At 53.6% G+C, this 24,634-nt stretch overlaps 1 protein-coding gene across 1 annotated transcript; it reads left to right on the forward strand.

Annotated features, from left to right (window-relative positions):
• Nucleotides 1–4,622: 4,622 nt before the first annotated feature.
• Nucleotides 4,623–24,634, forward strand: SLC9A6 (solute carrier family 9 member A6). The gene is made up of 16 exons (XM_026082719.1): nucleotides 4,623–4,656; nucleotides 6,324–6,523; nucleotides 6,907–6,984; nucleotides 7,717–7,793; nucleotides 8,767–8,879; nucleotides 11,269–11,374; nucleotides 14,712–14,853; nucleotides 15,072–15,177; nucleotides 15,394–15,482; nucleotides 15,698–15,811; nucleotides 17,401–17,512; nucleotides 18,038–18,191; nucleotides 18,667–18,697; nucleotides 20,020–20,099; nucleotides 20,497–20,602; nucleotides 21,217–24,634. Exons 1-16 carry the CDS (start codon nucleotides 4,623–4,625, stop codon nucleotides 21,490–21,492), a joined length of 1,818 nt encoding a protein of 605 aa, XP_025938504.1. The 3' UTR covers nucleotides 21,493–24,634.

A 24,634-nucleotide genomic window follows, 5' to 3' on the forward strand; every position in this document is an offset into this window, starting at 1 on the left:
GCCCCCGTGCAAGGCTCCCCCGTGCTCCCCCGTGCAAGCTGGCCCGGGCACCCTGGGCGCCCCCACGCCTTTGTGCAAGCCGTGGACCCCCACCGTGCAAACTCCCCCCTGCAAGTGTGCCCAGGTCCCCGTGCGAGCAGGCGGCCCCCCCGCAGCATGCGAGACCCCCACCCCAGGCTCCCCCCCGCAAGCCTCCCCCTGCGAGACTCCTCCACGCAGCCTCCCTGGACAGGCCCCCAGCTCCCCCCTACCAGCCCCCCTGGGCAAACCCCAATCCGGTTGCACCCCTTGGGCAGCCTCGGGCCCCCGCCGGCCCCCCTGCTCTGCCCGGTCGCACCCCGGTGCAGGCGGGCGGCTGTGTGGCCCCCACCACTGGCGTCGCACCGCACTGGGGGGGCCCGGGGAGGGCCGATGGTGATTCCGCCGTGGGGTCTGGGCGGCGAAGGGGGCGCGCGTGGACTTTGCCCGACCCGGCAGCGCGTGGCGCGGAGGGGCCAGCGCAGACCGGCGTGAGCTGGGATGCATTTCGGGGATTAGCCAGCCCCTTGGCAGCCCGTCCCGGATTTGGGCCGCCAGGATAAGGGGTCACCGGGGCCGAGCCGCATGCCGGGGTGGTGGCGCTGGGTTTGCTCCAGCCTGTCGAACGGGCAGGGGCCCTCCCGTCCCGAAGRGAAGGCAGTGGGGCATCGGGGTCCTAGGCGGGTTTGGGGAGAGGGGCTCGGCGGCTCTCTCCAGCCTGTACGGTCTCCCTCGGGGTTACCCCTTTGCAGCACCCCCTTGCACACGCGCGGCTGCCCCGGCGTCGCGGCCCCGTCCCGGCTCGCTGCACCGTGTCCCCGGGCCGGGCGCTATCTGGGTGCGGGAGCATTGTTTGCTCTGCAAATCAGATACCGAGTGCTCTCGAGCCAAGTGCTACTCTGAAATCTCTGATGAGGAAGCTGGTTGACTTTTAACAGGCAGCCTGGCAGCCGCCGCGTCGCCCAGCGTGGGAGCCGTGCCGGGAAGTGGCCGTGCGCGGGGCCGGCGTCGCTGCCGTGCCGTGGGCTTTGCACGGGTACTGGGTGCTTGCAGCAGCGCCTGCCGGAGCAGGGCTCTCCTGCAGCGCCGGCAGGGTCCCCGGCTGCATTTGAAGCCATTTCCAGCCCAGCAGTAAGAGCACTTGTGCTGTTACTCCTGCGCGCGTTTGCGCTGGTGGCAGTCTGGGGTGGAGAGCAGGGCCATTTGGGCAGATGCCACTGCAATGTGGACCTTGGCTGCATAGGGACCTTCTGGATTGCTCCTCCTGTGGGGACCAGACCTTGGGTGAGACGCCCAGCGAGGCTGTGGTTCTGGGGGAAGCAGGTCGATAGCTGGTGGGAGGTCACCGGTGACTTGTGATTTCTGTGGTCACCTGGAGGTGCTTGGAGACCGAGGTGATGTGGCCACATGCAGCAGCCTGCACCGAATCGTGCCTGGGGCTCAACCAAAACAGAACTGAGAGCTGTGCCGGGGGAACGGTTAACCCAACCACAGACCCTCCTCTAGACGAGATTTATGGAGTTTAGGATTAAAAAGGCATCTTCTGTTGGGAGCTGGAGTTAGTACCTGCTCTCTGTGCTTTTCTCCCCATCGCTGGTTGCAGCGACGTGCGACCAGGCTCATGCTGGCTGGGCGCAGAGCCCTTGCCCGGTTCCCCAGGCGGCAGAGCGCTCTGCTTTAAAAGCTGTAACTTCATGTGTTCAGGCCGTTGGTTATCCTAAATTTCCGTTAATTGGAAGTGCCCTTCAAAATGGAGGGGTGGAGCAAACTGCTTGAGCCCAGAGGCACGAAATCACCGTCTGTGTTTACAAATTAGCGTAAGCCGTTGGCGAAGCCGCTGTGCATGTTGCCGGCCTCCTTCCTGCTCCATTTATCCTATTCTATTTATTCTTTCAAACTCGCCCTTAACTTGGTTCTCCTGGAGTTGTCTTCTGCTTCACCCTGCCTTTCTCCCCAACACCAGCTGAGGGCTGGAGGACGAGCCGTGTCCTCTCAGTCCCCTGCTGATCTGTAAAATGCGTCTTTGCTGCCTGCTGTTTTGCAGACTGCACTTAAGAGAATTGTTAGCAAAGTAAGTAATGTCACCAGACCAGTTGCACAGCGAAATCCTGAGTTTATCTCTGCTGCTGAGAYTTTGGCATTTTATGTCCCGCGTCATGAGAACCACCTTAGGAAAAGGGAGGTGCAGTTTCCCAGGGGTTGGTAGGACTGGTGCTCTACAGTGAGGGCTGAAAGGCTGCAGGGAGCGAGTAGGTTCACGTCTGATTCACTGTCCCCGTCCCCTGCGATGCCTTCAGCCTGGAGGAAGTCAGCTGAAAATGTGGAAGTGCTGCATTCGGCAGCCTTTGAAATAGTTACTTAAATCTGGGCAAGAAAGGCAATTTGTAAAAGTCTCTCTTTTTCTAATTTAAAAAAAAAAAAGCAAAGTCAGGTAAAATTTTTGCATGCATCTCTTTCCGTGGAAATGCATCACAGTTTCCTCTTGCACCTGTGTTTTTGTTCTGAGTTATAAGCTTTTGCTTTGGGTGGATTTGCATCTTACATGCTGCACTGTCTGCTCAGAGCTGACATTGCAGAGCTGGGTACGGTTTGAAAATGCTTCACTGTGGGAGACCATAGGTGGTCAGTAGCCCTAAAGCTTCGTTTCAGTGCTTCGAATTAAGTACCCACATCCCAGGTACTCAAAATTTAGGACAGTTAAATGGACAGTCTTACTGATTTCTTCTTGGGCTCTGCTGGTGTATGTGGCAGGAGGCAACTTCTAGAGAAGTTTAGCTTCCTTGTGCTTGTTCCCATTTGGTTCCTGAATTGCCTGTGTCTTAATTGTTTGCCGTCGTGATGTTCTCGGCTGTTCACTACAATTTTCTTTCCTTTTCTGTCCGGGTTCCTGTTGGCCTGGGGATCCTGTGTGCTTTCATTGAGCATCCCCTGGCCTGAACTGCGATACATTGGTCTTCATTTTAAATCCGAGCTCAGAAATGTTCGGCAGCACCTCGAAAAGCCCGTGGGCTTCTGCTTGCTTTTTTTAATGAAGTCAGGGTAAATGCAGTGAAAATCAGCTTTAGCACCTGACATAAAAGGGCTCGATTAAGGCGGCGGCGTTGCCGTTGGCGTCTCGCTCCTCGCAGCTCCCAGCTGTCGGCTTCCTGGTGTCAGATTCCCTGCYGGAGCTTGGTTTTGTAAAAGTTTTGGCAGCAGGAGCGTTTGGGGCTGGCGGAGCGGCTCCCCGGGCGCTGCTAGGGGGGCTCTGCGAGCGCCAAGAGCGCTGAGCCGTTCGTTCCCTAAGGGATGCTCCGAGCCGGCAGCACCTACGCGGTCCCCTGGGCTAGGTCCAGTCAGCCTAAGCCCAGGACTGTTTTTGGTCCCTAAAAAGTAGCTCTGTCCAAGCCGGTTTGGTCCTGGGTGCTTCCAGGTAGCATCGTTCCGCGGGAAATATGTGGGACTGGGCGACAGAGACCGGCTCCCCGACGGGCCTGGCATTGCCTCGGGGGCAGGCTGGGCTCTGGGCTCTCGTTTTAACGTCGGAATAAACGGCTCCAGGCACAGCAGCAGCATCCTTTCCATATAAGTAGCTCCCCTTGTCCCGTTCCTGGCTGGAGCAGGAATTGGGCTACAAGCTGAGTGGGGCTGGCCCACGGGGCCCGGAGCAGCTGTCCAGGCAAGCGGGACGGAAAGGGCCGACCCGAGTGCCATCAGCTGTAGCGCCTCTTTGGGGCAGGGATTAAGAGCGGAGGGAGAGGTGGGTGAAGTCAGGATCCCTTCTGAATTCCCAGCCGCCGCCGTCTGTCCTGCCTTCCTTCTGCAGGGCATCCGATTTCAAAGCAGTAAGCCCTGGCATTCGAGGGGGTCACTGGGTGGGTTTCCAGCGGAGGAAAGATGGGCAGGTGCTGCTGGAGGTCTCTGATTGCCATGTGGAGCTCCAAGATCGACTTTCCGAGAGCCACCCCCAGGGTGTCTCGTGCAGGATGGGGAGCCCAGTGCCCCTGGTGCTGCTGGGGCCCCTTTGGGTGCTGCTCGGCTGCAGGAGCGGAGCAGCAATTGCAAGGGGAAGAGGCAACGGAGATCTCCAGTCCAGCGCTCTTCCTTTTCATGGCTGTGACATTGAAATCTCCCAATGCCACCGTCGAGTGTTGCTTCATAGCTGTAGGCAGTTGTGAATAAGCCCTCTGAAGCTCACTTGATCCCGGTGGAGAGTCTTGTTTGCCTCTGATGGTGCCTAGGAGGTGGTCATCTGCRTGAAAGGAAACCTGGGCATTTTGTCCTGATGCTGTGGTGACCATGCACCCCTCCTGCCACATGCTCAAGTAAGGACGTGTTAAGGCATCTTGACCTTCTTGGCATCCTTGCCTTCGTTTCCATGTTTTTATTTTCAGAGCAAATAGTGGAAGATCGCAGGAATTGAAATGCTAGCAGAGAAGTAAGCAAAGGGATTCCTTTCTGGTGTCCCCTGTTAAYGATGATGGTGTAAAAGCAGCGATGGCAGATGCTCTCTGCAGTGAAGGCTCTGCCTTACCCTGAGGCAGCTCTGCTTGCTGGAGCTGCCCCGTGTGGTTGTGCGCTAGAGGATGGGCCTTTTCTGTTGCCGTCGGGGCAGTTCTGTGCCGATGGCGAGTGCCAGAATAAAGCCCCAAGCCTGCGGTGAGCCCGGTTGACTGCGCATGGCTTAAAGCCCTGGTAACTTTGCGAGAGCAGCTCAGCTGTGTTGCAGGAGCACCCCGTTTGACCAGGGACTGGGTTTTCGGTGCAGCTCCCTGGCCCGTCAGCCCGGTCTCTGGAATGACGAGTTGGCGGCAGTAAGTCTCCATTAGCAGCTGGTTCTTCTGCCTCTGATCGTGGCCTTGTTGCGTGCTCTGGTCTCGCTGCTGTGGCCACTGCTGTGCGCGACGTCCCTTGGGGTGCGGTGGGGGGTGCTTTCTTCTGGTCATTGGCAAAATGAGCAAGTTTCATTCTGGAAAGCTGCTGGCAAGGGAAGAGAAGGCTAAAGCTCAGCAGCAGCCTGGGAGCGGGGTGCAGGAGATGCTGAACGTGCTGCAGTCCCGCGTCTCCCTTCCTGTCGCCCCTGTGAGATGGCTGCGGAGGAGGAGTTGGGTGTTGCCTTCGGTTTGGGTCATGCCCTTCCTATGGGAAAGCTCAGAGGAGGATCTTAATTAAGGCAACGCTAAAGACCCTGAGCGTCCTGGGACGCAAATGGAGGAGCCTTCTGCGTGTGGCGGTCTCYGTTGAGTTCCCACATGCCGGGGAGCTTGTCATAAATGTGAGGCTGGGAGATGGGGTTAAGATGCAAGATTTTTGTGACTCAGCGCTGCTTTAGTCCAGCAGTTTCTGAAGCCTTTTGAGCTGAAGACTGCATGGAAAAGCATCTTGTGGGACATCCTCCCCTCCCCAGCCTGCAGTTTTGCACCCGAAACAGCGCTTGTGTCAAAAAGCACTGGTAGAAGAGCATTCAACACACCACGCTGGCCAGAAGCCACCGGAGGAGCCAGCGCTATGTGAATGCCATTTAGCTGGATGCTAGACCTCAGTTTGCAGCTGATCAGCTGCGCTGCGAATAAAAAGCGCCCTATAAATTGCTGACTTGCAAGTTAACCCCTCAATCCTCCCGCACGGCAGCTGATCCGGAGGCAGCGCCGGCGCGCAGGGCTGCCGGTGGCCCGGGGGCGGCTGCTCCCGGCGCCGAGTCGGAGACGGGCGTGCAGGGAGTGCAGGAAGGACCCCGGCGTCCGGGCAGTTGGCTTGGAGAGCAAAGCTTCAGCAGCTCTTGGGAAATGGGGATCGCTGTCGTGCGCTGCGACAGCCGCCGGTCCTGGGGCTCGTGYGGCTGTGCAGTGAGGGGCAGCCCGTCGGACTGGGGTCCTGCAGTCCGAATGAGCAGGGTGAGTGGGGAGAAAGGAAACATTGCTGCTGTCATTTTAGGGAGGGAGGAGCACAGAGAACCGAGGTGCAAAAGGTGGCAAAGGGAAGTGAATCAAAACCGTCTCTCCAGTGCTGGAGCGCATCTCCTCTCCGGCTGCTTTTTGAAGCAAACAGCACCGGCCTGGGACGGTGTCTTACTGAGGATGCTCACCCTCCCCAAAGCGTTCATGACAGTAGCTGGGTATCTTTTTTAATCCCTTAATGGCTTTAGGACCAGCCCATGCCTGCTGTTGGGAAGTCAGCGCGAGCATGGAGCGCGCTTGCACGGCTCGTGGGAGAGCAGGGACGGTTTAATACCAAACGGGCAACTATTAGCACCGTTCCGGCAGCCGAGTGGGGTGCCGGGATCCTGGCGTGCTCGGAAAGGTCTCGCTAACGCCTGCCTCTCGCAGGGGTCCTGGTCGGCGTGGTCCTCCGCTACGGCATCCACGTCCCCAGCGACGTCAACAACGTGACGCTGAGCTGCCAGGTGCAGAGCAGCCCCGCCACGCTGCTGGTGAACGTCAGCGGCAAGTACTACGAGTACACCCTGAAGGGGGAGATCAGCGCCCAGGAGCTCAATAACGTCCAGGATAACGAGATGCTGAGGAAGGTGAGGCAGCYGCTGCGCGCGGAGGCGGGCGGCGCTCCCCGGTCGCTCCGACGGCCCGGGCCTCTGTCCCGAGACTGAGATTTCTTTTTTTCGGTTTACTTCAGTGGGCTTGCGGTCAGCTGTAACTTCTAAGCTGAATGCTCGGCGTAATGAAACTGTAGTTTCAGCTGGTCTTAATTTAAGCTGTTTAAACTGTGGGCCGTGTCCCCAAAAGATCCCTGGCGCGTTCTCACGGTGTTCGCCTGGCACCATTTCCTCGGGTGGCAATGCAGGGGGTATTCTGTATATTTTGTGTCATTCTTATGCATGTTTTGTCTTGCAAAATCTTAACAAACTGTTTTACTACCTTTTTTTCTTTCTTTCTTTGTTTTTTTTTTTAACAGGTGACTTTTGATCCCGAGGTGTTTTTCAACATCTTGCTTCCTCCAATTATATTTTATGCAGGCTACAGCTTAAAAAGGGTACGTGTCTTTGCAGCGCCTACATTTTTAGTTTCTCTGCCTCCAGGGCATTTTTAATACTTGAGAGCATTTTAATGCTTGGTCGGCAGGCCAAGTCTGTGGCGTTAGGTACGGTTTTTCCCCAGTGCACGCAGGATTTCAGAAAGCAGGGCTGAGAGCGCCTGTTGCTCTGCCCCAGGAAGGGTCGGCAACCCGGACTGTTCCCAGGTTTTGACCCGGGCAGAGATTGAGGGAGGATTACGCTTCCTCAGAGATGCAGGTTCAAAGGCCGTTTTTGGGCCTTTGCATGCAGCTGGGTCATCTGAGGCTTTTTGTGGATTTAGGAAGGTGGGAAGGTTTTAGAAAGCAGCAAGTTATTCACTGAACGAGCAGCTCTCCGAAACACGGATTTGGACGGAGAGGAAAACAAGCCTGTTTGGCCTGCAGGAGGAGGATGGAGGAATCGTGCTGGCTTAGGAAACCGGTCCCCGGGCCTCAGAACAGCAGCTTCTTAAACACCCTGGAACGAGAAAGCGATATGCTCATGTTTATTAGCGCTGCGTTAAGGTCTGCAGGTGCGGCCGTGCACGCCTCCGCGCTAGGCGCTGTGCAGCCGTGCGCGTCCGGTCCCGCGGCGTTTCAGCGGGATGCAGGCTGCAGCTGGCGCTGCATGGATGCCTGCGCAAGGGTTGGCAAGGCTTGAAATAAAGCGTTAGCGCGGTGTGATTCAGGGCTTTTCTCTTCTCCTTCTAGAGGCATTTCTTCAGGAACTTGGGCTCGATCCTGGCGTACGCTTTTCTTGGAACTGCCATTTCCTGCCTGGTGATCGGGTGAGTAGCTGGAGCCCGACCTGGTTCCTCGGCGCAGGTCTGAGCTCACCTGGGAGCTGCAGGCGCTAATCCCAGCCCCGAAAGATAAGACGGGCTTTCTGCTCCTGCTGCTCAGCCAAGGCGAATACTACTACTTGCTGTCCAAACTTTCACTCTGTGGACAGGGTGGATCGCTGTCTAATTCCACAGTGTTTGCAGTATCTGATACAGAATATTGATATACATGGAAAGGAAAGTTTTGCAGTTTTCTGTGCGGACTTTCTTAAAAAAAAAGAAATTCAAAAGCACAACAGCAAACAGAAGTAACGCACAAGACACAAAAGCAGAAAGTAGGGTCCGAGGATCATAAACACAAGTCCTGTCCTTATTTGCTGGCAGCGGATGCCTAGGGCACGCGGTCTGAGATTGCGTTTCCAATGGTGTATCTCTCCGAGCAGAGGGCGTTAGATAATTCCTGTTCTGGGTAGTAGTGTGCAGGCTCCCGTGAGGTGCTTCCCGCTGGAGAGTCCGGTGGATTCAAGCAATCTCAGCGCCTGTATTATCTAATCCTAACTGAAAGTTTTGGCCGTTTCAAAGCCAGGCCGAGGTCATTCCGCTGAAATGTGTTAATATGAAACGCTGCGATACATGTGCAAGGTGATCRCTGCTGCCCGTCCTGCCAGCTCGAGGCAGGCTTAGCCTGTCTGTTGCTTTCTTCAGCCCTGCCAGGCTAGCTAATTCCACGCTGGAGTACATGGCATATGTTATATGTAGGGTATGGTGGTGAGCGCCTCCGAGTTCACGCTCCTGCGCTCCCTGCTGAGACCATAACCCAGGTGTTTCACCAGGCTCAGCTCATGCAGCTCCCTTCTTCGCTCTTCCTATGCCTGGATAACTTTAGGGGCTAATCTGGCAGAATCTGGGGAGCTGAGCCCATCTGAACGTTGTTTACGTCTGCTTCAAATGTGGGTACTTGTGTCCTCTGATTCAACAGCTCCATCATGTACGGCTGCGTTGCCTTGATGAAGGTCACGGGGCAGCTCGGTGGAGACTTCTACTTCACTGACTGCCTCCTGTTTGGTGCTATCGTGTCGGCTACTGACCCAGGTATGTTAAATGGTGATTTTTTTCCTCATCTTACCTACGTATTGCTCTGTTTTGAGTTGTGTTAAAAAGGGGAAGAAAGAAGAGAACTGAAACCCGTGGAATTTCCCTCTTTCTGAATTCTAGAGTTTATTTTAAGTTTGCTTGCAACATTTTTAGAGATCAAAGTTGTCTCTCTCTTTTTTTTCTTTTTTTTTTTTGGATTCCTTCCAGTTAAGTGTAGTATCTTTTCCAAACCTTCTTTTTCTAAATCTTTATCTTTGCAGTGAAGTCCTAGGCAGTCTCTTCCTTACTTCACTGGGGTTTGGGACAGGTCCGCTGTATTTCTGACATGCTGCGCAAGCAGCTGATGCAGAGCAAGATGTGTGATTACGGGGAGGTTTTAGTTCCTGCCTGTTAAAATTGATATCCCCCAGCTTATGTTTTGATGGGATTTTTGGAAGGTGTTAATCTAATTGAAAATTGGTCTTAATAAAAAGTGTCTTGAGGACAGTAACGACAGCTCTGTCTATTCAAGCACTTTGTAAAACCAAACTGTGAAAAACCTTGGCCTTGTTCAGCTGAATTTCAGTTAGTTCAGAATTGCTTTCACATGGCAGCTGCTTAGTTGCACGCTCCAACTTCACCTAAAAACACAGGACCGCAAGGGGCTTTTCCTTCCTCCTGCCTTGTGCCAAACAGATCTTGAATTTCTCCCTTTGCAGCTCGGCTGCTGCATTTGAGAACAGCGTCGTGGGGCTGGGGGAGGTGGCAGCCTCATCCCCCTCCCCATGTTACAGGAGCTTTGGGGGATCTTTTTAAAAGCAGATAGTGGTCAGTTTTTCATGGAGGGGGGAGACTGCGTTCCTGGAGGAGCCAAGTCTTTTGTGCTTTTAAAAGAAGTGCCCATGGTTGTCATTTCTGGATGAATCTGGACTCTTAACATGCTCATCCTGAGAATTGGTCATTCCCATTTTCAAAGGCAAGAAGCATTGTGCATATGTGTGCGTGTGTATACATATCTATATCTGTATAGATATATTCAGTAATAATGCTGCAGAATATAACCTTTTCCACTGCAGCAGCCACATCTGTCTGTAAAGTGGAGATCCGAGATGTGCATTCCTGATGAGTTTTTAATGAGTTGTTTTTTTTCTGGGTTTTCCTAAGATTTGCCAAGTATTGGTGTGCTGTTTAGTGCTGACATTTTTATTAAAAACAACCTTAAAAAAAAAAAAAGAGCAAAAGCGATTTCTCAGCTTCTCTGAGCATGTCTTGGGGGAGGGCGCTGAGGCCATCGGTCCCTCTGGGGAGCAGCCGTTCCCGCGCGCCTCGTACAGAGCCCGGAGGCTGTGGAGTCTCGGTGTCTTCCCCGAAACGGAGCCGGGGAGCTGACGCCGAGAGGGGGCCGCGTTTGCGGAGGCGGGAGCAGCCGTCCAGATGCGACGGTGCAACGCGCGGTGCCCCGTGGCGGGTCAGAGCGCCTGGGGAGGTTCCCGGGTGCTCGGCGCCGTGAGACGAGGGGTGTTTGCGGATGCTGCCCTGGGCTCTGTAAGCGCCGCTCAAGCTGCTGGCTAAGCAGCGCGGATGGGATCAACCCCTTCGGCGTGCAGGGACGAGTCCCTGGCGGTTGCTTTAAGGGGCTTTCGGAGCTGTTGCCGGAACGAGCCCGGCTCGGCGAGGCTTTGCACGACGTGCCGCGTGCTGCGTCGTGGTTGCTTTTGCACGGATGCGCAAAGCCTGTTGTGCTTCCGTTATCTTGGGGCCACTGGATTGAAAAAGGGATGAGCGTGTTCTGACTGGTGCGAATCACAAGAAACCCCCAAATGGGATTTGGGCTCGTGCCTGGCTTTTTCCTGATAGGTCTAAAACGCTAGCGCATCCATGCTGGCGCTTCCYGTCGTGTTGCCCCACGTTGAATCAGCTCCCGGGGTTTCTCGCGGGGTGTCGGATGGATGGAAATGACAGCCGTCCCCCCGAGGCAGGAGGTGGATCCTCCTTGCGAGCCTGCGTCCCTCCTGCGATGGGGGACGTCTGTGCGCCGATGCTCCGAGCTAGCTCCAGTCTGCAGCGACTGGAGAGCTCGTGTTGGCGCGGTGCCGCAGCCCGGCCCGCGGTCCCGGCGCTCGGACCCCCAGGAAGGTCGGGGGCACGTCTGCCTGCAAAAGACGCTGTAGGCATAACACCTGGTGTGTGCTTTAATAACCGGAGAGGGAGGTGGGTCATAAAGCAGATGCAACGCTTACAGGGCAGAAGGAAGAGCATCGCAAGGGGCACGGGGGGCGGYGGGGAGCGTCGTGACGGACTGGCTCAGACGTGCAGGAAGGCAGCTTTCTGCAAGGGGTGTTTTGTCTTTGATGACGCAAAAATAACRGCACCTTTCTGAATGTGTCTCTATTTTTCTATTTGTCAGTGACTGTTCTTGCCATATTCCATGAGCTCCAGGTTGATGTTGAGCTGTATGCCCTTCTCTTTGGCGAAAGCGTCCTCAATGATGCCGTTGCCATAGTGCTGTCTTCGTAAGTGTGTTCTGTTTTTATTTTTAATTGTTATGTATGTTACATGTCAGGCGCTGGGGGAGCCACCTGCCCTTGCTCCTCTCAAATATGAGCATCAGTGTTTGCAAGACCTGAATTCCCTATTAACTCTCCCCAAAAGCCATAGTGACCTCCTGATTAGTCTCCTCATTGAAGATTGATGTTTGGGAGTGTGGGTCATCATTACAGCTACCCCAAGTATGATGGATAGTTTGATTTGTTTCTTTTATGGCCTGTTGACCTAGTCGGAAGGAATTTTTTATGTCCTCTGAAATGTGAAAAGCACCATGTCTGCTCTTCAGCCAGAGCATCCCCTGAAACCCCTCTGAGATGGGTTTGCTCCTGCCTGCTTGGCCTCCTTTCCACAAATACCTGCTTTGGCTTAGGTGGAAATAGTTGGCAAAGCAGCTGTTTCCTTTCTCTGCCCACTTTCCTGCACCAAGGACGTGACATTTCTTGCAACTGGCGTTAATATGCTGGACTGAACATCCGCACTGGAAGCTTGGTGGCTCCCTAAAGGATGTTTTAAAATATTTCAGCACACAGAGCATATTTTATCTGCATTTTCATTGTGTTGTCATCATGGGAGTTTGTTTGGAAATACATAATATCTGCAATCATGACAGGTTAACTTATAGCTAAGACTAATGCAGAAAATATTTCTGGAATACTTGTCACTCCAGCGTGCTGATTGCGTGGGCTCTACTGATGTGTAGGCAGTAAGTAACATATTGTGAGGCTCGTATCTCAGCTCGCATGGGTTGTGTTTACTACACTGAATGGTTCTGTTGAGGTTTCTGGAACCGTTTGTGTTGCTCACTCTGGCTTTTCCACTGGATGTGTCACTGCTGGGGCGAGAGTAAACGCAGCACAGCCGGGTCCTGTCCAAGATCCAGAGCGAGGAGGAGATGGGTGGTGGGGCCTGTGCTGGTTCGGGGCAGGAGTTGGTGGGCTGAGCATCGGGGTGATGAAATCCCTGGTGGATCGATGCCCACGCGCTGGTGTGACCATAAATAAGTGCGCCGTGGGCCATGATCGACGTGCTGCAGTGTTTCGGGGCCAGCTTGGTCRCTGTTGCTCTGATTTCCTTGCTTCCTCTTTCCACAAGCTGTCTTCAAACCCCCCTCTCCGAAGTGAGATACTTCGCGCCAAAACGACGGCAACCCCGAAGTGCGCGTTATTTCAGTGCAAGGTTTTTGCGCAGAGCAGTCGTCAGCACGCTCACCTCTCTGGGGCCTCTGAGCAGCTAAAACGTACCCATTCGGAACTCGGCCGTAGTCTGTCCGTCTCTGCTGTCACTGTAAGCAGCTGGATAAACGCGAGGCGTACAGGACCAGTGCGGTCAGCACGCCGGGTGTCGATCAGCGCAGGGGTTTCGAGGATGATCTTGAGCCGCCTAAGCCGCGGCCGTCTCCGTGCTGATGCGGACGCGTCTCCCGTGCGAGGGGGCGGCCGGGGCCCCTTGCTCCTGCGGGGAGGGGGCTCCGCTGCGAGGAGTCCCGAGCTCTTACTTATAGCCCTCCTTTTTTAAATTTTATGTGGTCGTGGCTTGTTTCCCGGCGAAGGCATGGCTGGGGGAGCTGCTCGGGGACGGCTCGGCCGCCGCCAGCACAGCAGGGCTCGCTCTCGGGGCTGGAGCATCCCGGCCGGCTGGAGCCTGGCGTTGCTTGTGTGCTGGGATGTGTTTCGGGAAGCCCCGTGCCTGGTGCGGAGGAGGAGGAGGAGGAGAAAGGAGGAAGTAAAACACACCAACCCGAAGCTTCGCCCTGCCTTCCCGTCCCCGGGCCGGAGGTGCTTCCTCACGGCGTCGGGCTGGGTTTGGCGGCAGGGAGGCGGTTTCAGGATGAGGCCRGATAAAGAGGAATCGAACCCAGAACCCGGAGGCGGCGAGCGCCCAGGTGCGGGGCCGCGGGGCGTCACGGGGCTTCGCGGGGCTCAGAGCCCCAGTAGCAGTGACAGCTGAGGCAGAACGCATGAAGGGCGATCATGGGAATGTTTTATTAGTGGCTCGAAAAGCAAAACCGGATAGAAAGCTGTAATAGGTTAAAATGCAAAACCATCATCCATGYGGCCGGTTATGGAGGGGAAATGAAATCAGTCTGGATTAAAAAAAAAAAAACACCGAAAGAAGAACAACATGCTGGTGAATGGAAAGCGGAAGATAGGACTGAGGAAAGAAATCAAATCACAGGGAGAAATTTGTGGCTTTCAGTGTAAGAAAAGCAATGCAGAAGAGTTAAAATGCACTAAAAGCAGAGCAGCTTCGCGAGGGCAGCGACCTGTTAGGTGTCAGAGACGGCAGACCCAGAGAAATGTCAGACTGCAGAGAAATACTGGTCTGTAAATAGGGGAGAAAGCTGCAGGCTGCGTGCGCGAGACRGTAACTTTCCGTTCCAGCCCAGCTTGGGAGGTTAAGCTGCAGCTATTGAAAGTTCACATCCAAGATCTTTAAGAGAGCCAGCCAGGGAGTGCCAACTAGGAAGTTAACGTTTTCTGTAAATTTACATCAGAGAAAGCTAATAATGAGTCAGCGCTGAAACGGGGCTTAGAAGATGAATACGGGTTCTTCTGCATCTCACCCTTTCCAGGTAAAGTGGTGGAAGAGCTCATACAGCACTCGGTTAATCCAGAGTTAGAAGTGAGAAACGTCAGAAGTGTAATCAGCCTGGACTGATGGAGTACCATCACGGCTGACTAATTAGTCATCGCATAAGAAAGCTGTGTTAAAGTTTGGATGATAAAGATAATAGCGTTGCTGTTCGAAACGGGCACTGTGCCATTTGCCATATTACCGTGTGATATTTCACTTCAGAACTCAGAACTGTGCAAAATAAATGTAGCACATGTTAAATGCAATAAAAGTGAGTGACTTACAGTTCTCCAGGGGGTATTCCCATCAGCGGAGAGGGATGTAGGCTTCCTGCTTGAACGCTTTGTGGTCCCAAAGCGCCTGACCTTAAAGAGGGCTGATGCCACCCCCCMAAAAAAATACCATCAGAATTGAAGAATTGTCACCCAGCAAACAGGTGATTGCACAAGAGATGACTCTTGGCCTGATGCTTTTTAACATCTAGAAGGAGCAAATGCAGGGTCTTGCCTGGGAGGGGGGGCCGAGCTGCCGGACACTGGCTGGGAGCAGATCCCAAGGTGGATCCCAAATTCCCCGCGCAGGGAGAGGGTGCCCCGCCGTGCCCTGCGCTGCGAACATGGGGGGGCTGCAGCACGGCCCGAGGAGYGGGGCAGGGGCCGGGGTTGTCCCTCTCCCTGCAGACCTACTGAGCCTTTTGTTCTTGTGGGTGCTTTTTCTCCCTCTTTTCAGGTCGATTGTTGCGTACCAGCCGGCGGGTGACAACAGCCACACGTTTGATGTCACAGCGATGTTCAAGTCTATTGGGATCTTCCTGGGGATTTTCAGTGGGTCTTTTGCGATGGGGGCAGCTACTGGAGTTGTGACAGCATTAATATCCTTTTCGTGGACTTTTCCAAGTGTTTACGTAACAGCAGCTCATTTTACTGCACTGCATTTCTCCCAGATCCAAAGTTTCATGGTTTTCTTGCCTACGTTAATGAAAGGCAGTGACATGGCGTGTTTCGGTATAGGATTGCAGTGACATATAACTAGAGTTGATACCCTCTTAGCCTACAGTTCCTCTCCAAGTTGTCCTTAACAGTCTGCAACGTCACCAAGTTCACCAAACTCCGGGAGTTCCCGTTGCTGGAGACCGGCCTGTTCTTCCTGATGTCCTGGAGCACGTTCCTGCTGGCCGAAGCGTGCGGCTTCACAGGCGAGCTCCAGCACAGCCCTGGGGTGGGATCRGCGGGGACGGTGGTGCTGCTGACCTGCGCGTCTCCCTGTGTCGGTCGCAGCCRGTGTTTGCCCTCGCCTTGCACAAGTATAATCGTTCGCGGCTGTGCGAGCGCTGCGTTAAGGCCCCGCAGTGTCCGCGTGCAGCTCGGCCCCTTCCCATGGCCGGAGGCTGATGTGACCCTCTGCTCCCCAGGTGTCGTGGCCGTGCTGTTCTGCGGGATCACCCAGGCCCATTACACCTATAACAACTTATCTACCGAGTCCCAACACAGAACTAAGCAGGTAAGAGCTGCTCAGCCCTGTTCAGCCTCTCTGAATTTCAAGTTTGGTAATTTTTTTCTTTCTTTTTAGCCAGAATTAGGTGCATCGGTCTGTATACAGCTGGGTTTTACTGGAGTTGCTCCTACAGAAGTATTTATTGCGTGATGAATGGGCTAACATTTTTCTTGTTAAATCTATGCTGTTTAACTCGCTTTTAATTGGTTTTTCTCTTTCAGTTGTTCGAGCTTCTGAATTTCTTGGCAGAAAACTTTATCTTCTCCTACATGGGACTTGCGCTGTTCACCTTCCAGAACCATGTCTTTAACCCTACCTTTGTGGTGGGCGCTTTCGTATCCTTTACAGAAGTCCATTTGATAAAACAAGAAAAGAAAGGGAGAGATGCCACATTCCTAGTCTGTGCTTTTGATTCAAATGTGGTTTTTATTTTCTTTTTCAGTCAGTCTAGCTTTATTTTTAAAAGTACGGGGATTTCTCCTTGTGGCTTCACTGATTATTTTAAAAAGATGGAGTTTTTTCTCCCAGCTTTTCTGTTTTATTCTGTCTTGTCTGCTTCCTTGGGCGCTAGAAGCAGCTGCTGCGGGGACTCGGCATTCGGTGCGAACRTGGGGCCGAGGCGCCGAGCTCTGTCACGTGGCAATGCGGTACGGGGGAAAACAGTAGTGGCTTTGCAAAGAGGGGCCTCCTGGTACAGYGAGCCGTTTGCTTCCTCTTTTCTCTGCTATCCCATTTGGTTAAGCCTGAAAAAAATTGTCGAATTAGCACTGTTGAAGCTGCCGTGTTGAAGCCTCCGGATGATGTAGTGAGAAAGGATTTTCCCTTTTGCAAGCTAACGCTAATGGAGGCAAGCTAACGCACCTGGGTCTCGGAGAAGTGAGGTCTGGAAGGAATTCACTTCGTATCAAGCCGGTTCAGATGTGTGAAATTATTTTCAGCCTTTGCCTGCACTGAAGCAGGTTTTCACCGATAAATAACGTGTTGTTAGCTTTGGCACTGTTGGTGCGGGGGCTTGCCGTGGGGTCTGCTAAATTTCCTGGCTTGGCTTTTGCAGGGCTGCAGGGGGGTAGAAGGGAGCGCAGAGCCTGGAAAAGCCATTTGGGTAGTTCGATTGAAATCTTCTGCTGTGCCTCTTCAGTAGGAACTGGCTAAATTGCTGATGAAATAGCTCATTCACGAGAGAGATCATGAAATATGTCTCTTATGCAAATTCATGATGTTCAGGAAAGAACATAAAAGCTGGAAGCATTTTACATATTATTCTAGGCTGCACTGAATTCTGGCTCCAAGATTATTTTTGCCATCTGGGTGCTGGTATTAAAAGCCACAGCTTCAAAGATAAAGGCAATATGAAGGGGCTGGTGATTCTTGTATCTCCCAGGCTATGAAAACAGAGAGTATTAGATTTTTTTTTTTTTTCCCCTCCCCTCCATGGCTGCTGCTTTCATTTTGCTGAATAATCTTTGGGAACTGAACTTGCCTTAAAGCTTCAAACCCAGCTGCGAAGTGTGGTGTGCTGGGAAATGTCAGAGAGGTCCTGGTAGCTGTGATAACCTGAGCTTCACAAAGGACAAATAATTTTTGTGGTGGAAAATGAGCACAGTAGGGGAGAGCACAGAGCGGGAAGCAGTGGCTTATCTCCCCTCCATCTTGCCTAACCTGATGTTTCATCCTGTTTCTTTGTGCTTTTCTTGGTGTGATATTCCTGCGTTGCAGTGGGGGTATCACTTCGGTAAGGCAGTAGCGTGCTCTTCCCGCGCTGCCGTAGCGCTCGGAGCTGGGCTGTTATCTCTGCATTGAAAGGACCAATGTGTTTCTGAAGCTCCTCAATGTTTCTGCTGCGCAGTAGGAATTGGCTGTGGGCACGGAGGTGGGATACAAGGGGAGACAGGAAGAGCAGTTTCCTTAACGCGTGCAAATGTAGCTTGCTATCTTCCTAGGAAGAGCTGCCAATATTTACCCATTGTCATTTTTACTGAATCTGGGGAGAAGAAATAAGATTGGAACAAATTTGCAGCATATGATGATGTTTGCCGGTATGTTAGCACGTCCTTGTCTCCAAATGTATGGCTCATCTGCACTTCCTCACCCCCCCCCAGCGATGGGAGATATTCCTCCTCCAATGTTAGACCTCTCGTGGGAAATGTCTGGAGAAGAGGTTGGGCAGGGAAGCGCTCCTTTTGGCTCACCACCGTTAATGCCCCAGTTTGGAGACAAAATTATGGTATCTTCTGGCCCTGCACTTGAGTGAACAGTGTGGAGCAGGGGGGCGGGAGGGAGAGTTGGCCTCTCTGGGCATGTTTAGTTGGAAAATGGTGGTGGTAACACCAAACTTCATAGCGTAAGCTTAAAGCATCACTGCTAAAGCGCTGTGATCTCTGATGGCGAACGTCCTGTTGGATGGACAGAGCTGAGCCAGGCACGCGGGGCTGGGGAGGCTGGGCAGTTTTGGGTATGTCCAGGTTGGGAAGTCCACATGCGTGGCCTGGATGCGGGAGGTGGAGGTGGTCACCCATCCCCTAGGCTAACCGAGCTCCTCCGCTGGTGCCATCCCCGCACAGGGCTGCGAGGAGCCATGGCGTTCGCCTTAGCCATCCGCGACACGGCCACCTACGCCCGGCAGATGATGTTCAGCACCACGCTCCTCATCGTCTTCTCCACGGTGTGGGTTTTCGGCGGGGGCACCACGGCCATGCTGTCGTGCCTCAATATCCGGTGAGTGCGGCTCTACCGGCGCGGTGTCACCTGCCTCGTGCCCCGAAATGGGGGTGCTCGCTGTTCCTTGTCCTCGGCATCGTGCCACCCTGGCCCCGCTTTGGGAGCGCGCTCTGAGCTGGGGGCAGGTGACACGCTTCCTTGGGGCTTTAGCGTGGGCTCAGCCGAAAGTTTCGCTTTTGCTGCCCTAAACGGGGGCATTAACGCGCTTGCACGGTGAGTTGCTGTGAGCTGCCGCTGCTTCCCACGGGAGCTCTCGGCAGCGCGGTCGCTGGGAACGGCACGCTGTGGGGTGCAAGCGGCAACCGCTCTCGCCTGTGCCCCTAGCCACGTCTGCCCGCGGTCGAGGGWAAAACAGCAAAAGGACTTTGCTTGCCCTAAAGACAACAGGAGCTTCTGGCCTTGCCCCGGCGCGGTGGTACGTGTCCGTGCGGGAGTGCATGTCCTCACCGTGTGCTTGTTTTCTCCTCCTCAGCGTTGGTGTGGATGCAGATCAGGAAAACGTGGTGAGTGCCGAGCCCTCGGGTGGGCTTTGGAGTGGAGTTTGCGCTACGCTCATGGGTGCGGAGAGCGCAGCTGAGATCGTGTGAATGCTCTTCTGTGCTCGTCGCCCTTCCAGCTGTAGCAGGGTTTTTAGTTCCTTTGGTGAAAGAGTTTGCAGTCAGCACAAATGATTTCTTTTCTGTGCCCTCTGTAGTTATAACTGAGGCCTTCTTTTATTCAACTTGAAAGAAGACCGTGGAAATAACACCGCACTGTTTAGTCAGTCCAGATTACTGCCCCAATGCATCTGCTGGTTTTGCTTTCTTAATATAAACATGGAAGCAAGMAAATGTGATGTGCTATTGAAATGAAAATCAAAATGTACGTGACATGGAGGATTCAGGGGTCTGAAGTTGTCACTGTAGTCTTCCTGCTCCTGAGGTTGCAGTTTGAGCATTAAGAACACATAAGCCTGCTCTCTGCCTCATTCCTGTACAGGATGCAGTATGGAAATGCCATTTCCTGACCCATTTTATGTAGCATCTCTGGTCCCATTTTTACCCAGAAGTTGTTTCCTGAACCTCTGCTCTGCCCTGCTGTTCCCTGTGCGCAGTTACCTGGCACAAGGAGAAATGCTGCCCGTGGGGAGCTGCCTGGGCTGCAGGGGGGCCCAGGCGTGTGCAGCCCGGCCGCGTTGTGGCTGAGACTCCCACTGATTTCCGTGCGAGCTCAGCCCCTTGGAGGTTTCTTTAATTCGGAGCCGTTTACTGGGCTGTTCACTTTCTGGCGAGGAAGCGTCAAATGCTAGAGGCAGCCCAGAGCTGTAAGTCTGAAAGCCACATTTCTATGAAATATGTGATGGTATTTGTAGTCTCCTCCAAAGAGTTTTGCATTTTTTCCCCAACCCAAAGGAAGGCAGGAATCCCCATGACACAGGATTTGCATATAGCGTCTCAGGCGAGATCGATGGAGGTCGAACCTGTCAGTTGCTATTAAATCTGATGTCTGGATGCAGCTGCTGGCTCCGAGGCCGTTAAGAGCTTGGGGCCAGACACTGGACGGCTGCAGGAGAAAAACAGCCGCTCTGTGCTCACCCTGCTTTGATGCTGCCTCCCCGAGGCTGCCGTGCRCTGCTAGATGCACAACGCGGTGCGGGAAGGACTTTAGCCTAGCATGGTATGAACATCCTTATTGCTCCCTGCAGTCCAAAGGTTTCCTCTGAAAAGGCAGTGGGCAGGTGTGTTACGTTCCCGCGGGGGTAACCTGGTGCCCCGTGGAGGCTCCAGGTCTCCGAGCACAGTCGGTGCGTCGTCCGGCCCCTGTTTAATGTTTTGCTCTCCCGCAGGGCGTCCCGGAAAGCGAGAGGAGGAGTACGAAGGCAGAAAGCGCCTGGCTCTTCCGCATGTGGTACAACTTCGACCACAAGTATCCTTGACGGGCAGCCGGCCGGGGGGGTGCCGCGTCCCGCGGGGCGGGCTATCCCCGCTGCCTCCGAGCGCGGCTCGCTCGCCCCTTGGCAGGGGAGCCGGCGTTCGCTTCCCCGTCGTGCTGTCGGGTTGTGCTTTGCGCCTTCTCGTGTCTGCAGCGGCGAGGCCTGAGCGTCTGCGGTTCGCGGAGGCGCAGCAGCGGCCCGCTCGCAGCTGGGCTCTCGCAGGCCGCAGGCGCGGGCACCCTCTGCAGCGCCCTGCGTCGCCCAGCCGCCCGCTAGCTAGCAGCAATCGTAAAATCCCACTTGTCCTCCCAGCCGGGTGTCTCCAAAACCAGGGACCCTGGACCTGCCGACATCGCYGTGTTCCTGCTTCTTCCTTGACCGTCCCTGCAGCTATCTGAAGCCTCTGCTGACGCACAGCGGTCCTCCGCTCACCACCACGCTCCCGGCGTGCTGCGGGCCTCTTGCCCGGTGCCTGACAAGTCCGCAGGCGTACGAAGTGAGTCCGGTGCCGCCTCGCAGGTCCCTTCTGTCCCGGTCTTGGTGGAGTTTGACACGTTTACATCTCTCTGTAGCCTCTGGGTGCAAAGTGCATCCAAAGAGCTGGGTCTGGTGGCCAGGCTTGGTCTCCTGGGGCTCTGTGGATAGCGGTGCCGGAGCCGGCGCGGCGCTCCGGCAGCACTGAGGGATCGCTGTGCCGGGCAGCCCCACGTGGTGGGAGCTCTCCGTGGCAGGAGCTCCCTTGTCCCACTTGCAAAGCATCAGTGTCGAGCTACCTGCCCAAAACAGAGATGGCTGTGATGGGTTCCTGATGCGGTTCCTGTAGTCACAGGAGTTTTTAGTCCAGTTAAAATCAATCAAAACTGCATTTGCCATATATCTGAATATAGCATCCAGGAAAAAAAAGAGTCAAGAGAGCCTTTTAAAATAGCCTGCAGCGAAATTAATGCGTTATGCAAGTCTTCTGGACTCAAAGATGCATTTGCAGCACATCTGGTTACGGTCACCGTGAGGGAGAGCCTGTGATTCGGACTCATGGGCTGCGGCTGGGCGATTCCAAATGTACCCATCCAGGAAGAGCTAACCAACGCTTTCTTTCTGTTTGTTACCCAGAATCAGGAGCAGCTGAAGGATGATGACTCCGACCTCATTTTGAACGACGGGGACATCAGCCTGACGTATGGGGATTCCACCGTGAACACCGATTCGGTCGCGTCCAGTGGCACGTCACGGCGGTTCGTAGGAAACAGCTCYGAGGATGTGCTGGATCGGGAGCTTGCTTTTGGGGACCATGAACTCGTAATCCGGGGAACGCGCCTGGTTCTTCCCATGGATGACTCGGAGCCGCCATCAAACGTTCTGGATAACGCAAGGCATGGTCCAGCATAAGGTTGCTCGGTTAATTGACAGTAATATTTGCATATATGATCAAGAAATATGTACTACCTAAAGTCTAATGCATGTCTCAAAATGTCTAAGCTGTATAAATATTATTTATATGGTGTCAGAAGAATATAAATATTCTCTGCCAAGCACTTGTAAAGAACAAGCTGCAAATTTAAGTTAAAAACTGTGTTGACTGCACTGTGTAGGGTGGAACTGTTTTAGCGTAAGAATCTTTTGCACACAGTGAGCTTCTTTTACGGTGTGATTCGATGAAGGGTTCAGGTTCCAGCTGGTAAGTAAAGGAGCTGCCTCCCTGTTCGTCCTTTGTACCTGGGAGAGCGGGGTGGGCAAGCGGTGGCGAACAATGTAAACTGCTTTCTATTCAGATGGGCAATTTTGTCTCTGACCTTTGGATAATCGCGTTAAAATGTCAGTGAAATGTCTGCCTGCGGCCTGTCTCGCTGGGCAGTGGCCAGCAATAACCTTCTCTGCTTTGCGGGAACCCGAGCTGGGATCCTCGTCCCAGCGGAGGGATGGGAGGGAAGGGGGAAAGAGTTTCTTGTTTTAAGTGACCTGTCTCCTCTGCCCAAGCTGCTGCCTCAGCAGGCTAACGGCAGGCACCAGCCAGAGCTGTTTGCAGCGGTTCTGGGTTTCTGGCTGCTTGGATCGGAGCCCAAGGAAACGGGAGGGCGGGAGACTGTGTCCGCGCTCGTGCTGGGGGGAAGGAGCGATCCCGTCCGCGCCACGCGGGCTGCGCGCAGGCTTTGTGGCTGAGCCGGTCTTTCGGTTGCCGCTCGAGCAGCTCTGCGGAAACAGCAGTCGAAATCCGGAGCAGGCACCTAAATTTCGTGCTGGGGAAGCGACCGCGCCGTCGTGCGAGCGGATCTCTCCTGCTCGGGTCGGGGAGGTGTCCGGCGGCGCCGTGCGGATCCACGCTGCGTCGGGCGAGCAGCAGCGCGAGCGCCGGGACTCCCGCTTGAACCCCTTCCTCCGGGCGCCTCTGGAGGTGTTTGGCACCGAGGCAGTCCTGAAGGGGAGTTGTCCGTCCGTCCGTCCCCCTGTATAGCCCAAATCATTGCACTTGTTTAATAACCCCTTTGCATTAGCATGCCATGTGTCTGTAATCCTGCTCTCTCTCATGTCGCTTACCATTTACGGAGAAACGTTTGCGGGTTGATCTGTTTTTTGGGGTTTTGCTTGTTTGCTTTGCTGTTTTCCCAAGGAAGAGCACAGAACAATTTGCAATTTCGCACGAGTGTTACAAGATTTACTCTGTAGTTAGGGAAATGGCTAAAGGTGCAGTGAAATTGTTAACCCTGACATCTTCCTTTCCCCCGGAGAAGGGGAAAACATAGAAATTTACAGTATGCAATTTTATTGCCTATTTTAGCCGCAGTCTTGCAGTACAAGACTTCCAGGGTTGCAGGAGCGCTGCAAGCCTGCTCCGGAGGCAGCCCGCTCTGTGCCAACAGGAGAATTTGTGCAACAAGAGCGAGGTGAGGCTGAGCGCTCCCGGCTCCCTTGGAGCAACCTCCGCCTCCTTCGGGATCGCACCCGGGCCCTCCGAGCGGTTTCCCTCCGGCTGTTGTCCCCAGCGCTACCTGAGAGTTGGAGGAGACAGGAGATACAGAAATTTTGCGTGTGTGTTTATAGTTGAGAAACTTAAATTTAAACTTCTGTTTTTCATTTTCTCAGGTCTAAGTAACTTTGCCTTAATTGTACTGAAGTGAAACTAATTATTTTGGCAGTTTATCCCCAAGAAAGTACTTTCTTTTTCCTTCCGAACAAACTATATAGGTGTTGCCATAGGGCTCCTCGCGAAGGGGGGTGCGCTCTGTTTGTATTTAGGCGTAGACTCTTCTTGCACCGATAAATGGCAGTTCTAGCTGTTAACGTAGCTGTTGGATTAGCGCTAGCCTCTTTGTTTCCTGCTATGCAGGATTTCCATAAAGTGTGCATTTTATATGATGTCTGTAACTTAACTTCATGTGTTTAAAAAAGAAAAAAGGAAAAAAAAAAAAAGTTGGTACATGTTGACTTTAGGTTTACTGCATCACTTCTACATCTTTTTTTTTGTTTGTTTCCTAGTTTTGTGTTTTTGAAGAGGTATGATAAATAACCACCTCTTGTTTTTTCCTGTGTAGTCTGACTATGAATTCAATTTACAAAAAGTTTGCGGTGGTACAGCCGGGCGCGCAGGGCAGAGCGCGTGGTGGGGCCGCCGGGCGCCTCCCGGGGTCCCTGCCCCGGCCCCGCTGCCCCCTCCTCGAGGCCCCGTGTTTTGTGCCGCCTGAGACCTCCCCAAGAGTCGGGAATGGTAAATCCAGGCGTCATCGCTTGCGCGGTTGCACCGAGAGCCGTGTTAGGCCCTGGTTAACTCAGTTTTAAAAATTAAACTGTTAGTAATGCATTCTTCTCTTTCTCTGATCCTCTGGCTTTAATAAATTATCCACTGTCTTTTCAGCTTACCAACAAATTACTATAAGCCTCAGCTTTTGATGCCAGCGGCAGTTCAACTTCATACTTTAAAAAGTTAGCAAATGATGATTTGACGGGGTACCTGCAAACTCTCTTAGGTTTCACACACAATACAACCAGGACTCTTTTGAATTGTCCGGGTAAATGAATAAACCTAAGCTGAAATTCAGGAGTGATTTGATAAACGACTCGGATTAGTGCTCAGCTGATCGTTTTCTTTGTCCTGCCGCAGGAGAGAGCACAAGAGGGCCTGGTTTTCCCGTGCGGACCCTGATGATTTGCGCGTGCCGCAGGTGAAACTCGGGGTACTCGGCGCCGGGGAAAACCAGGCCTTGGAGACCTTTTGCCAAATAGACGAGGCAGCCCCACGCAGGCGGTTTATGGCTCGCCTGAAGCTGTAGAGAAGGTGCCCTCCTCCTTCTGTAAATTGAATTTACATGGTTTTTGCACATGAAAAAGCATTGTAGGTAAAGTTATGGTTTGTACTAGTATCGTCAACTTGTGCGGTAACAGCATTAACTCTGTAGTTGTGGTGTTTGTGCAGCTGATCTGTGATAGCTGATGATCACTATTGGACCTTCTGTTTACACTGACTAAATCCCTTCCCGTTGCGTTGTACTGTGAAAGAAGGATTATGGGCCTATAAAAGATCTTTTTTTTTCTGGAA

This window comes from Apteryx rowi, unplaced genomic scaffold (assembly GCF_003343035.1).
Source record: "Apteryx rowi isolate R43461 unplaced genomic scaffold, aptRow1 scaffold_59, whole genome shotgun sequence".
Taxonomy (NCBI): Eukaryota; Metazoa; Chordata; class Aves; order Apterygiformes; family Apterygidae; genus Apteryx; species Apteryx rowi.